Source organism: Rhincodon typus, chromosome 17, assembly GCF_021869965.1.
Source record: "Rhincodon typus isolate 14 chromosome 17, sRhiTyp1.1, whole genome shotgun sequence".
Lineage (NCBI taxonomy): Eukaryota > Metazoa > Chordata > Chondrichthyes > Orectolobiformes > Rhincodontidae > Rhincodon > Rhincodon typus.
In genome coordinates this window covers 24,676,989-24,689,660 of record NC_063348.1, presented here as the reverse complement: position 1 = coordinate 24,689,660, position 12,672 = coordinate 24,676,989, and the positions used below count along the sequence as shown (strand labels likewise).

The following is a 12,672-nucleotide window of genomic DNA, read 5'->3' as shown; positions in this document are numbered from 1 at the left end:
TGAGGGCAACTTTTATGGAGTGTGGCTAACTGAAATAAATAAGTCATTTTTCCAACAGTGTGTGTTGTTGGTGAAGGCTACTTATTACCAGGGGTGTGGGTGCACATGTACATCAGGTTGTGTGTGTGCATGGAAGATTGTAAAATGTAAGTAAGTAGCTATAGCTTCTGTACATAATTTCAACTCCAGTTCAGAGTAAAACTAGCTGCAAAATTCCAATTAATGCACATTTTTAATAAACTCTAAGAAAAGACAATTTTCAAAGCACTTGACAGGTGGACAATCAGCATTAAATGCCATCAAATCCACAACAGACGTACTTCAAGGACGTAAGCATGAAGTTTAACTAAGCTCAGTGGGACAAATTAGTATATAACCTCAAGATATGAATTTAGCAGCCTTTCTGAACTTAAGCATATGCACTTCGATTACAGAACTCTATGTTTAATACAGTTACAAACTTTGTACAATGTGTTGTTTATCGGACATGTGCATATGCAAACAAGAAAGATTGACAGAGAAAGCTCAAAGTCTTTGTTGCAGAGATACATCAGTTATTATGGCCCTTGGCAATATGGACAATGACTGCACATATTCCTAAGATTCTTCATTGATCTGGAGCAAAGAATTAATTGCTGCATCTTTGTTGCCTCTCTGTGCTTCCAGCACTGAACGGATCACTTCTCTGTCCATGTTAGGGAACATATCCTGGATGGATTTGAGATCTTCCTCACTGTACAGATTTTGTGGAGCAGATACCTGTGTTGGTGCTGCAACTGGAATCATTCCTTGTGTATAGACTGTTGGCACTCCTGGCAAATAAAAGAAATGGTATTTAATAGTATTCCAGGAATCAAGACAGAATGAAAACGTAAGCAAATGATATGAAAAATAACTTAGCATGTGATTTTTAAACCACAAGCATGATGTTTCATATAGGTAGTTTAACAAATGCCAAAACGGAGGGAAAAATAATCCACTAAGGGACATCAGACTGGATTGATTTACTACAGTAAGTTAAAATAAATCCATTAATTGCAGAACACTATTACAACTGTAATCTGTACCTTGTGGTATTTCAATTTTTATTATTTGAAGTTATTTGGTTATTAATTTGTATTAATGCTAGCAATTCCAGTCTACTTAGTCCAGTTTATGGATTATGAAAATTCAATGCTGATGGAAGAGATGATATTTTAATGGCAAGCTTCAAGTTTCATACAAATTGCAATATTTAATTTCAAATAAGATTTTTTTTGGTAATTTTTGTTATGTTAAAATCAGTACTCAAAAGTTTAAAATCTCTTCTGCCATAAGTACTATGCTTTTGTACAAACAATGCACTTTAAAAGGAAGCCACAATATTACTAGGAATCCGAGTGTGATTCCAAAAACATTTTGTTTAAAAAAAAATTAAAGGAAACAGAATACAGAGAACCAGCTGCAAACATTACTTGTGAAAATTAATTCATGCAGGTTACTTGTACCACACATTTTGACATATATAAAATACAACCTATATTAAAATAATTTTGAAATAATTGAGGAGGTCAATTTTTTTTTAAAAAAGGTAAGTGAATTTCAATTTCGTCCTCTATACAGTTGATACCAGTTCTACTGAACATTAGTAATATAAATAAAGCAGCCGATTGAATTTTTAATAAGTTTGTAAATGTAAAAATATCAGTTAGCCAATTTTACCTGACAGATTTTGAAGCTCAAATGTATTTAAGTGTATTCGTAATTTATTTGCTGGTGCAAATTTAATATGAAAAGCAATACATTATCAAAATCAGACACATTAAAACGTGAAGCCAACCATCGATCCTTTATTGAGATCTTACAAAGAATGCTTAAGCAACAGCCAGTTTAAAATACACAAGCAAATGACATTTTGAATGTGTTCATGCATAGACTTAGCCTGTGAGGAAAGGCAGTAAACGTCACTCAAAAAACTTACCCAAAGCAAAATACTCAAGCCCTGAAGTGGGTAATAAGGAAATTAAAGCGCAAAAATACCAAGAAGCAACATTAATAACATGTCCGAAAATTTAGAATTAGTGAGAAAGCAAATCATATCCAATTTCCTCTTATTACAAACCACAATTATTACCATCTCATACGTTGCAGGGTATAAACCACAGCTCAGATTTTTCTTTTAAAACAAATGCAGTGATTATCAATAATGCAATATAGCTGTTGCGAATGTGCCAATGCGGCTAGAGATATCATCCTATTGTGTCAGGGCAGACTGCAGGAAGTGTCTGGCACCAATAACACCACTACACTCCATTTACAGTGATGTCATTATCAGGTACATGTGCCAGTGACCACAGGTCAGAGAGGCGAGGCAGATGCCTTGGTGAAAAAAAGAATGACAAAAGGGTTATGTCTAGAGGGTTGGAGTGAGAGATGGGAAGGGTGACATTTTCTACAAAAAGATACATGATACTTTGCAAAAAGAAAAAAAAAGCTCAACTCCCAAAATGCAGTTTTAAATTGCCAAAAATACAAAATTAATAAAGACAGAAAAGAACTTTTGAACCCTTTTAAACAGTGTGGCACTTGCCAAAGTCTGTATTAGTTGCATGCGGCAAGAAAATATCTCGTGAACAATCAACGAACGATTACATTTAATATTAAATCGGTTCCCCAAAATATAAACATTACATCAAACCAATACAGTGCAGAAAAATAGACATTTAAATCACAGCTTCATGGAGACGCTCCTGTGCTGCAAGCTGTTTTTAATAGTTGAATGATCACTAATAAGTCTATTGAATACTAGATCATGATGTGGGCATAGCAATACATAATTGAGTCTTTAACCAGTAATATTGTCTGTTCCGTGGCTTACTACCTCTGCCACTGAAGTAGGTGCTTCACAAGCTAATAAAGGATGAAGTTTCTTCAGTTTAGGTCTGCTTTTGGGCCTGAAATGGATTTCCTACCAAGAAAGTACAATTCAAGCAGATTCTCAGGGTCAAACTGAAATTTGATTTTAACTGTGGGAGCTGCTAGTACTTCTTGTGCCTCCATAGGCAGCAAGCTTTAAAAATGCAACAACTCAATGCCTGTTTTTAGGCAGACAATTGGGACATCAGTTGCACAGAACATCAGAGCCTTCAGAAATAGGAGGCTAAGGCTTGCTGAATATCCTGCACAACTTTGCAAGGTATTGAGATTGGATGAAGTTGAAAATCAAATTGTGCCATATGCTGGAACAGACTATGTCACACTAGGTGGTTCATTTATAATGTGCATTAAAGAAAATTTGTTTTATTTTAAAAATCACATATTCCTCAATTCCTTTGGCATTCAAAAAGTAAAAAGGTTAATGTATTTCAAACTAATTTTTCTGTTGAAATACTATGAGTCTAAGAGCAGTGAACAGTCCTTAAATAGTTACTGGTGCCTCACATTTTAGCTTCTGAACCTTATACATAGGCACAAGAAATGTCAAAGTTGTAAGTCCAGCTGGCCAAGGCACAATCAGACTATTAATAGCAGCCCCAATACCACTAAACGAGGCATGCATTGTCATCTTCAATGCTTAACAGGAAATAAGGAAAAATATTCCATTCTACAAAAAACCCAAAAATCGCTGAAATGCACAGAAATAAATATCGAAGATTGGAGCAGGAGGTGGCCATGCAGCCCTTCAAGCCTGCTCTGCCATTCATCATGATTATGGCCGATCGTCCAACTCAATAACCTAATCCTGCTTACTCACCATGACCTTTGATCCCATTTGCCCCAAAGTGCTATATCTAGCCACCTCTTGAATATTTTCAATGTTTTGGCATCAACTACTTCCTGTTGTAATGAATTCCACAGGCTCATTGCTCTTGGGTAAAGAAATATCTCATCTCGATCCTAAATTGTCTACCCTGAATCTTCAGACTGTGACTCCTGGTTCTGGACACACCCAGAGAACATTCTCCCTGCAACTACCCTGTTTAGTCCTGTTGTTAGAATTATATAAGTCTTTATGAGATGCCCCCTCATTTGCCTGAGCTCCAGCGAAAACAATCCTAACCTAGTCAGTCAGTCTCTCCTCATACATCAGTCCTGCCATCCCTCGAATCTGCCTGGTAAACCTATGCTGCACTCCATCAACAGCAAGAGCATCCTTCCTCAGGAAGGGAGACCAAATAATATTCCAGAAGTGGCCTCACCAAGGCCCAGTATAACTGCAACAACACATCCTAGCTCCTGTACTCGAAACTCTCAAATGAAGGCCAACTTGCCTTCTTTATCAACTGCTGCACCTTCATGCTTACCTTCAGCAACTGATGCACAAGCACACCAGTAAGGAGTCAACCACATTGCTGTTGGTCTGGAGTCACATTTAGGCCAGATCAGGTAAGAATGGCAGTTTCCTTCCCTAAAGGACACTAGTGAACCAGATGGATTTTTCTGACAATCGACAATGGGTTCACAGTCATCATTCCAGATATTTATTGAATTCAAATTCCACCATCTGCCATGACGGGATTCAAGTCTAGGTCCCCAGAACATTACCTCGGTCTCTTGGTTAACAGTCCAGCAATTAAACCACTAGGCCATTGCCTCCCCTTGGCATCATAATGTTTATTTTAAATTTCATGTAAAGACTAGGTAAAGTTAGGAAGCAATGAACATCTCTTTCGATCATTTCTCGACAAACAATCAGGTTCCATACTTCTGTTAGCAAAGAAATAGAAGGAAAGGATTGCCAAGAGACTCCTTCCTCACCTTAAAAGGAGGTTAGAAAAGCTTAATCATACCTGTAATAGGCATGTATCCTAGTCCCTGTTGGTACACAGTGGGCATTAACACTACTGGCTGTGGCTGCACCAACATGTTTGGTGGCAATGTCTGTGAAATGCAATGAAAAATTGACAGTTAAAAGGATTTTCTTCCCAAAAAACAAAGTAAAATTTAAGGCATTGCAAGATTGGATTAAGTTGAAAATCAAACTGTGCCACTCAACTTGTTTCAATTGGGTAATAAGCATAACGTATGCAGACGATAGATTATCTGAATATGAAAAAAAATGGGGACACAAATTCTCAAAGGAAACTCAGATTTCGATAGAACACAAACATTTTGAAAACTTAAAGGACAAGTCTTGCAATTTGAAATATTTCAAGAATTGTGAACAAAATGCTGCACAAAAAAAAAAAAAAATCTGCAACAGGCAGTTTACATAGAAACAAAAACCACAGCAGCATTTACTGTCTTACCAATATAAGAAATGGGGGACTACACAAGATTAAAACTCTAAAATAACACCGGTTTATACATATTGTGGATTGCAACGTCTGATTCAGTAAACATGACCTTCTAGGGCAACGCACTTTGCATTTGCGCAACCCTTTGCTTGAAGGCTTTAACCTACTAAATTTCCTTCTATTTACCAGACTTCATCTACTCCCCTTTTAACATCGCAATTTAAATAACTCCATAATCTCTGTCTCCAGAAATTACACCCCAAGGCTAACTAGTGTCCGACCATAATCTACTCATTTATCCCAAGTAATATCCCAGCGTATCAATGGCTAGTAATCTTTTCCAAGGTGGAGGTATCTAAAACAGAGTATGATATTCAGCAAAGTACAGTCAGGATGTTGTCACAGCATCAATGAAAGTCTCAGCAAGAACTATACCTAATCAGGAGGACTGCAAAGCTAACTTTCAAGATCAAGGTCATACCTAGCATTCACAGATCTGAGAAATACAGCACTGTCAAAAAATATTCGACATCAGTGATTGAATATTGGCTTTTGTTGTAATAACTATATAAAAAGGAAACTGAAGCTTAATAATCTTATTTGGTATTGAAGAAAAAACATTTTACCAAAATTTGTGTCTTGCACGCATCAGCGCAAGCTACAAAAAAAAAGTAAAGTAAAGGCAAAACAATATTTATAGTGCTCAGTGGTTGAGGCAGGTGCAAGATGAAAAGTTGAGATAATGCATCTTTTTTCAGCAATACTACCAAATGACTATAAGCTTATGAATAATTTTCAAAAATTAGACAATGTACACAATGTCTTTAAATGTCACCTATATCACTGAAATTGTAAGTTACATTTTTAACCTCAAATTGCAATGCTAAACTATCAACCAGTTCTTGAAATGCAGTGTCTATCAAGACTTTCACATAAACAAGTTTAAAAAAAAAGAATAATCTAAAATGTGTCACTTACTGCATAAGACATAACAAGGTTGATCATTCCTTCTTTATCATCACCTTGCCTTCCGCTAAGGCTGTACCACTCATCCACTACTTTGCCTTCTTTTAGTAGTTCTGGGATAGTTATATGAGTCCAAGCAATTCTATCATCCATGGAAAAAGCCCGCTGCAAATAATAAAACATGTTTCAATAGAAAATGTATACTGATGGAATAACAAGCAGTTAGTCTTTTCCAAGAGCTTTTAAACAGTAAGGTTGAAATCACAAAAGGTGATAATATGAAAAAAATATGAACGTGTATAACTTTTAAATGCTACTGGATCCATCAATTACCCTGAAGGAGCTGTAAAATAATACAAACAAATAACACAACAGAACAATTGTCTTTCTTTGGCTTAGCATCTGCCATTCCACTTTAGGGCAATTTTATAAGCAACTACTAAACTTTAGCAGATCCCAGACCACTATTTGAGCTTTCCTGTATGTAAATTCCAGCTCATTTGGGGATAGTTCTAATGCATGCATTGAGCGTGTTACTGACTTCCAAAATCAAGATTTTAGACATTTCCCTACTATGTAAAATGATAGTATGTAATATACAAGTTTCAATATCAGAAATTATTGAAAACAAAAAGAGAGAAAAGATCAAATAATTGACAGCTCAAGTGCAGGTCCACTATCTAATAAGCCAGCACTCCTAAAACTTCACATTTAAAGTAAAGTACATTTTAACTGTTTAACAGTTTGCCATGCTGAAATCAATGGGAATGTGAATGATGCAACTTAAATAATACAGTTTAGAAACTCACCTCATCAAATATCTCTAAGTAAAATGAATCAACGCCAGGTGGCACAGTACACTGAATGACTTTGTTCCATCTTGGGTTTTTTGCTCCATTATGTGCTGTAGGTGTCTCATATACTGCATATCCAAGACGTATTCTGCAGTAAGGATCCATACGTGTCATCCCATAGTTTTTTGCCAGTTTTGCCTAGACAGACAGAATTAAGTTATATTTATGCAACAAAGAAGATTCGGAGGAGTTTTACCAGATTCCAGTTGAATAAATTCCTGCCCTGTCAAGACAAAGACAACATTCGATTTCCTTCTCAGAGCTTCAAGTCATCCAAGTAATCCATTGTAAAGGTGGAGTACGAAGGGCTTAAAATCACGCTGTAACTTTTCTTAACTGGCAGAGACATTTCTGCCAATCATGGTTTAGACTGGGCGTTCAAGGATGTGCAATTCACTCTTCATATACTACAATTTAGTCCAAACTGCATACAAAAAAAAAACTTTCCCATTAGTGTATACACACCAATACTACAAAGCAATGAAGCAAATACAACTTTGTGCTGCTCTCTGGCTGCTGTTGATGCAAATGAATACTAGACCAGGCTGTGACGGCTTGTCATCTTTTTGCTAGAGGAAGGACGGGGAAGGGTAAAAAAGCCAATAACAACTGAGAAAATAATTACATTTTCTGATGCAATATTTAATCTCTAACAAGTCTCAATGCCAAACATTAAACACTGTTAGGGGCTAACATGTCATTGCAAAATATAACCATAAGATCCAGATAGCAACTTTTCTGAATTGAACACAAACAGCAATTTTGTACAAGATTGTCTTCTACTGAAAGAATGTCAAAGCATTTCGAAATTTTAGGTAGGGTTACAGAGGGAGCAGTGCATGAGGTAGAGGGCACAGTGAATATGGAGTAACTTGGCCTACTTTCAACTGAGAAGAAGGTTAATCAACTTTTTTTTAAGCTCTCTACAATGTTGCTATTAAATATAATTAGAATGTCAAGTTGTGGTCACAATCTTACCCTAAACCACAAAAAAAAACAAACAGTCTAACGTACATAACTTAGGCAGGGGTGCGATCACTTTCTGGAACAAAAAAAAGTGGTTGTATAATTTCTTCCCCTTATGTAGGACAGCATCTGCAGTTGGGGCTTAAGCTCATCAACCCTGATCTGAAGATCCTCGAGCTGCAAATATTTACAGCAGATGTGATTATTATGGATCTCACAGCTAGGCAGCAGCTCCACAGACTGTAGTTGCAACATATCACTTGACCTGCCATTTATATTGCATTTCTTAATAGATATATCACAGTTTACCTTAACAGCTAAATAGTCACTCAAACTAGAGCCATCTATTACTCTCCAGGCAAGTGGTATTACATGTGCAATTTTTTTTGACCTGACGGTTGTAGAGTACAATTTTTAAAAAATTCTAACCTTGTGGAAAAAAAGTACAGATGGAGAAAAGTGAAAATATTTACAATTAACTGCTAAGAACACAAAGCGATTAATTCTGTTAATATCAACATCCATTCCTATATCTAATTTTGAATTAATATTGCTCAATTCGTCAGAAGAGTCTTGAAATCGAGTTCTGGTTCACACAACAGAGAAACTGAAGTGACATGTTTATGGTGTTGTTGGACTAAACATTTGAATTTTTTTGTGCAATTTGTTCATAAATGTTTGTGCAGGTTGGGAAAGTTTCTGGTATCTTTCCAGAGACAAACATTTGGAACTGGCTGGTCAGAGCAGAGCAATGTCCAAGCAAAACAATAGTTATATATTATTACAACTTGTCAGCCATACAATTTATACTAATACTTACATTAATACATGAAATTTATGATGAAAGTAACTTCTGAATAAACATTTAATACCCCTAATCAGTGGAAAAATTATCGGGATCACAGCATGATCCTCACAAATAGAGTTATATATTACTGAATTCCATAATTCTCCAAAGAAAAGGCTATTGATTTATTAATTCTTTGCAGATTAGTGGTCCTATGATTATACTCCAATAATATTTACTAGAATTCCAAAATAATTCCTATTTACAACTGCTGTTTAAGAATTATTAATCCAAGCATAATCAAACTCTTCAAAAAAAAAGTGTTTCTTCAGTGACTTCAGATGAAATAATAACACTATTGTCATAATTTTGGAGAAAGTTTTTAAAATGCTCTCTGCAGATTTTATTTGAAATTGCTCAATAAGTGAAAAGGGACACAGGTTTTTAAATTCCTTCTTCTGAATCCATAATTTACAGAAAATATGGTTCAGAATAGAATTCTTGAAAATCAAACTACTCGTGAAATTATCTCAAAATCAATCTTTTCCACCACAAGAGAAATTTCAGGCAGCAGACTGAAATACAAAATGTGGTCCAGAGACAGACTGCAATACATCAATTTGATTTGTATTAAGTTCCAAGTTTAGTTCACACAGGTGAGATAAACCATTTTATGTTTCAAGTGCAGAAGCACTTTACTATCATGAAGTGTAGTGCATAATTTAGCATGTCTCAAAATCCAAAGGCATCAAGTTGTGGGAACAGAGTTGGGTCCTTCACTAATTGCACTGCTCTTAGCCAGCAAATTGACCTTTATTGAGAAAGAAACAAACATTCCCTACCTGTACCACAGTGATGCTCAATCGACCCACAGTAGCCATGCTAGTTCCAAATTGTAATTGTTGAGCTGCCTGCGCATCAAGTTGTACTTGCTGCTGTTGCTGAGTTGGTACAATACGAAGGAAATCCTGTGGCAACTCTCCAATGAAAACCTTCAACACAGTGCAAAATGTTTTCACATCAACGGGCAGTAAAACATCATAAATATTATTACCCAGTAACAGGCCAATGCCAATATCATGAATGCTAACTAGTTATTCAGCCACATTCATCACACCACTTGATGACATTAAGGGAATAATTACCAGAAGGTGTCAGCCCATACCCTTAAAATGGCAAAGCCCACTAAAGTGCTTATGCTTTCCTGATTTCATAATTCAAATCTACCAGTCTCTATTACAATATTCAGTGGTTCACATTCAGTTAGGTGATGGTTTAAGCAGTACAGTTACTTTTGTACCTAGAGAACTCCAGCAGTTTCTGATACATTTGATAAGTAGAAGAATTGTTTTGTTGACATACTGCACTATGAAATGAAATACAGGCAATATTGGAAAGGATTCTTCCATTAAATCTATACCAGCCAATTTTGAAAACACCCTCATTATGTCGTGAGTTTAAAATTAACAGCACATTTTTCATCAATATAAATTGAATGATAGGACACTGCATTTTCGTAGTACAGCTTTCAAAAAAAAAAAAAACAAAATCGCTACTTTTAAAAACAGATTCAAACATTTACCATTTTAGAACAAAAAAGGAGATTTGAGGACAGCTTTGCAAGTCAGTCAAATAGATATCAAAATGTCTCAAAAGGTTAAAATTCCACACGGAATTCCCAATCTCAGCAATAATGCTTTGAGCAGTTGATATGCTGAGGTCAAGGCAAAGAAGGAAATTAAAGGCATTCAAAGCATCACTTCACACACTTTCTTAGAGTTAGCTATGCAATGCAACAACATAGCAGCAGTAGATACACCATTAGGACAGGGTATGGCATCAAAAAAACCAAGGTGGCAACATTTTCCAAATTTCCAACTTCTAATGTGCTCAAAGCACTTGCGATCGAGAGAGGTGAGTGGAATACATTCTCTGGCAGGATGAATTGAAACTTCCAACTCCAAAACACCCCTGAACAATGCCCAAGAAATGGGGTCATGGATGAATTCACCCACAGGACAACATGTCAAAGAAATGTCACTCCCTTGTCTAGAATAATCAATCTGAGGAGCTGTTCCGACATCCCACGAGGGTTGCTGCTGATGGTGAGTCTTCTGGCAACATCACTGGAAAGAAGCAGTCTGTGAACGGAAATACAGCTCGAAGGCTGTGGAAAACAAGCCTGCTGAGGTCAAGGCAGGCAGCTTTGTGGTGACGTACAAGTTTAAATCCTGTGGTGTCTTAAACTATATGCTTGTATTCTGGCTTCATAGACCATTGAAAATCATTGAGGATTTTCTTGATTGGATGGTTGGAAGATGAAATTCAATGTACAGGTGTGAAGTGATACATTTTGGCACAAAGAACTTGGAGACAAAGTAAAAATGTGTCCACTGCTGTCTGTATGGAGGAGCCACACCCACAATGCCGTTAGGGAGGGAGTTACAGGATTTAGAAACAATGACACTGAAGGAACGGCAATATATTTCCAAGTCTGGATGGAAAGTGGCTTGGAGATGGTGGTGTTCCTACACGTCCGCTACCCTTGTCCTTCTAGATGTTAGCGAGTGTAGGTTTGAAAGGTGCGGTCTTAGGAGCCTTGATGAATTTCGGCAGTCCATCTTGTAAATATTACACATTGCTGCTAAGCGTCATTGGTGGAGGGACTGAATGTTTGTGAATGCAATGCCAATTCAAGTGGGCTGCTTTGTCCTGGATGGTATCAAGCCTGAGTGTTGGAGCTGCAATCATCAAGGAAAGTGAGAAGAATTCCCTGACTGCCTTGGAGATGGTGGAAAGGCTTTGGCCAGTTACACACCACAGGATTCCTAGCTCCTGACCCAGCCGCTATATTTATATGACTAGTCCATGTCAGTTTCTTATCAGTGGTAAACCCCAAGATGTTGATTGAGTGTTTCAGTAATGGCTATGCCACTGAATGTCAATGTTAGATTCTCTCTAGTTAGAGATGATCATTCCTTAGTACTTGGATGTCACTTGGAGTATACAGCTCCGTGTGCCACACCATAGGAAGGCTGTGAATACATCAGAAAGACTGAAGAGGTTTACAAAAATGGTTTCAGGGATGAGACACTTCAGTTTTGGGGAGGCAATGGAGACATTGGGACTGTTTTCTTTGGAGAGAAGGCTAAGAAGAGATTTAATAGTTTTGAAAACCATGAGGGGTCGAGACAGGGCGGATCAGAAGCAACTGTTCCCACTTCCAAAAGGATCAAGAATCAGCTGGCACGGTTTCAAAATGGCTTGCAAAAGAAGAAAATGCAAGGAACTTTTTTTCCCTCACGTAGTTAGTAGGTGGGGTCTGGAATGCATTGTCCAGTAATGGAGGTATTCAAGAGAGCGTTAGACAATTATTTAAACAGAAACAATGTACCAAGAAAAGAGAGGAGATTGACACGAAGATAAAATGCTCAAATGGCTGTTTCAGACACTAATGAACCTAATGACTTTCTACACCATGAGCTTCCTGAGATTCTCTAACAGTCAAGAATCACATAATACGGTGATTAACATGGCTCACTTTCCAATTAGTCTCGGAAGGCAGTGCGCAACAAGGACTAATATATTGGGCAACCAACGTCATCAGCACGAGACAGTGTGTTTTGGTAGAACTTGGGATGTTACAAGGTAGGATTTGTGTGATGAAACCACGAGAAATACACCCAACGTTGGCAACCTTACAACTGATGCTTTTTATCTATTCGGCACATTACCAACATGATAAATACTCAAGAAAGTCAGGATAAGCGAACTCTATTTACAAGCAGTGGGATCGCCGTCATCGAGACGCTACGTAACTCTCCGAGATAACAAGCTGTGGAGCTGGATGAACAGAGCAGGCCAAGCAGCATCAGAGGAGCAG

The 12,672-nt window shown here is 37.1% G+C and overlaps 1 protein-coding gene across 2 annotated transcripts in view; it reads right to left on the bottom strand.

Moving 5' to 3' along the window:
* Window positions 1–213: 213 nt before the first annotated feature.
* LOC109923431 (toll interacting protein) overlaps window positions 214–12,672 on the bottom strand; it is a 13,235-nt gene continuing 776 nt past the window's right edge. The window contains exons 2-7 of one of the 2 annotated variants that reach the window (XM_020523458.2): window positions 9,632–9,781; window positions 6,992–7,174; window positions 6,195–6,347; window positions 4,770–4,860; window positions 1,961–1,981; window positions 214–812 (exon numbers count right to left, since the gene is read on the bottom strand). In XM_020523458.2, the coding sequence (XP_020379047.1) occupies window positions 598–812; window positions 1,961–1,981; window positions 4,770–4,860; window positions 6,195–6,347; window positions 6,992–7,174; window positions 9,632–9,781 (813 nt within the window). In that variant the 3' untranslated portion in view covers window positions 214–597. The remainder of the gene's footprint in view (window positions 813–1,960; window positions 1,982–4,769; window positions 4,861–6,194; window positions 6,348–6,991; window positions 7,175–9,631; window positions 9,782–12,672) is intronic. The other variant, XM_020523464.2, reaches the window with a different exon arrangement.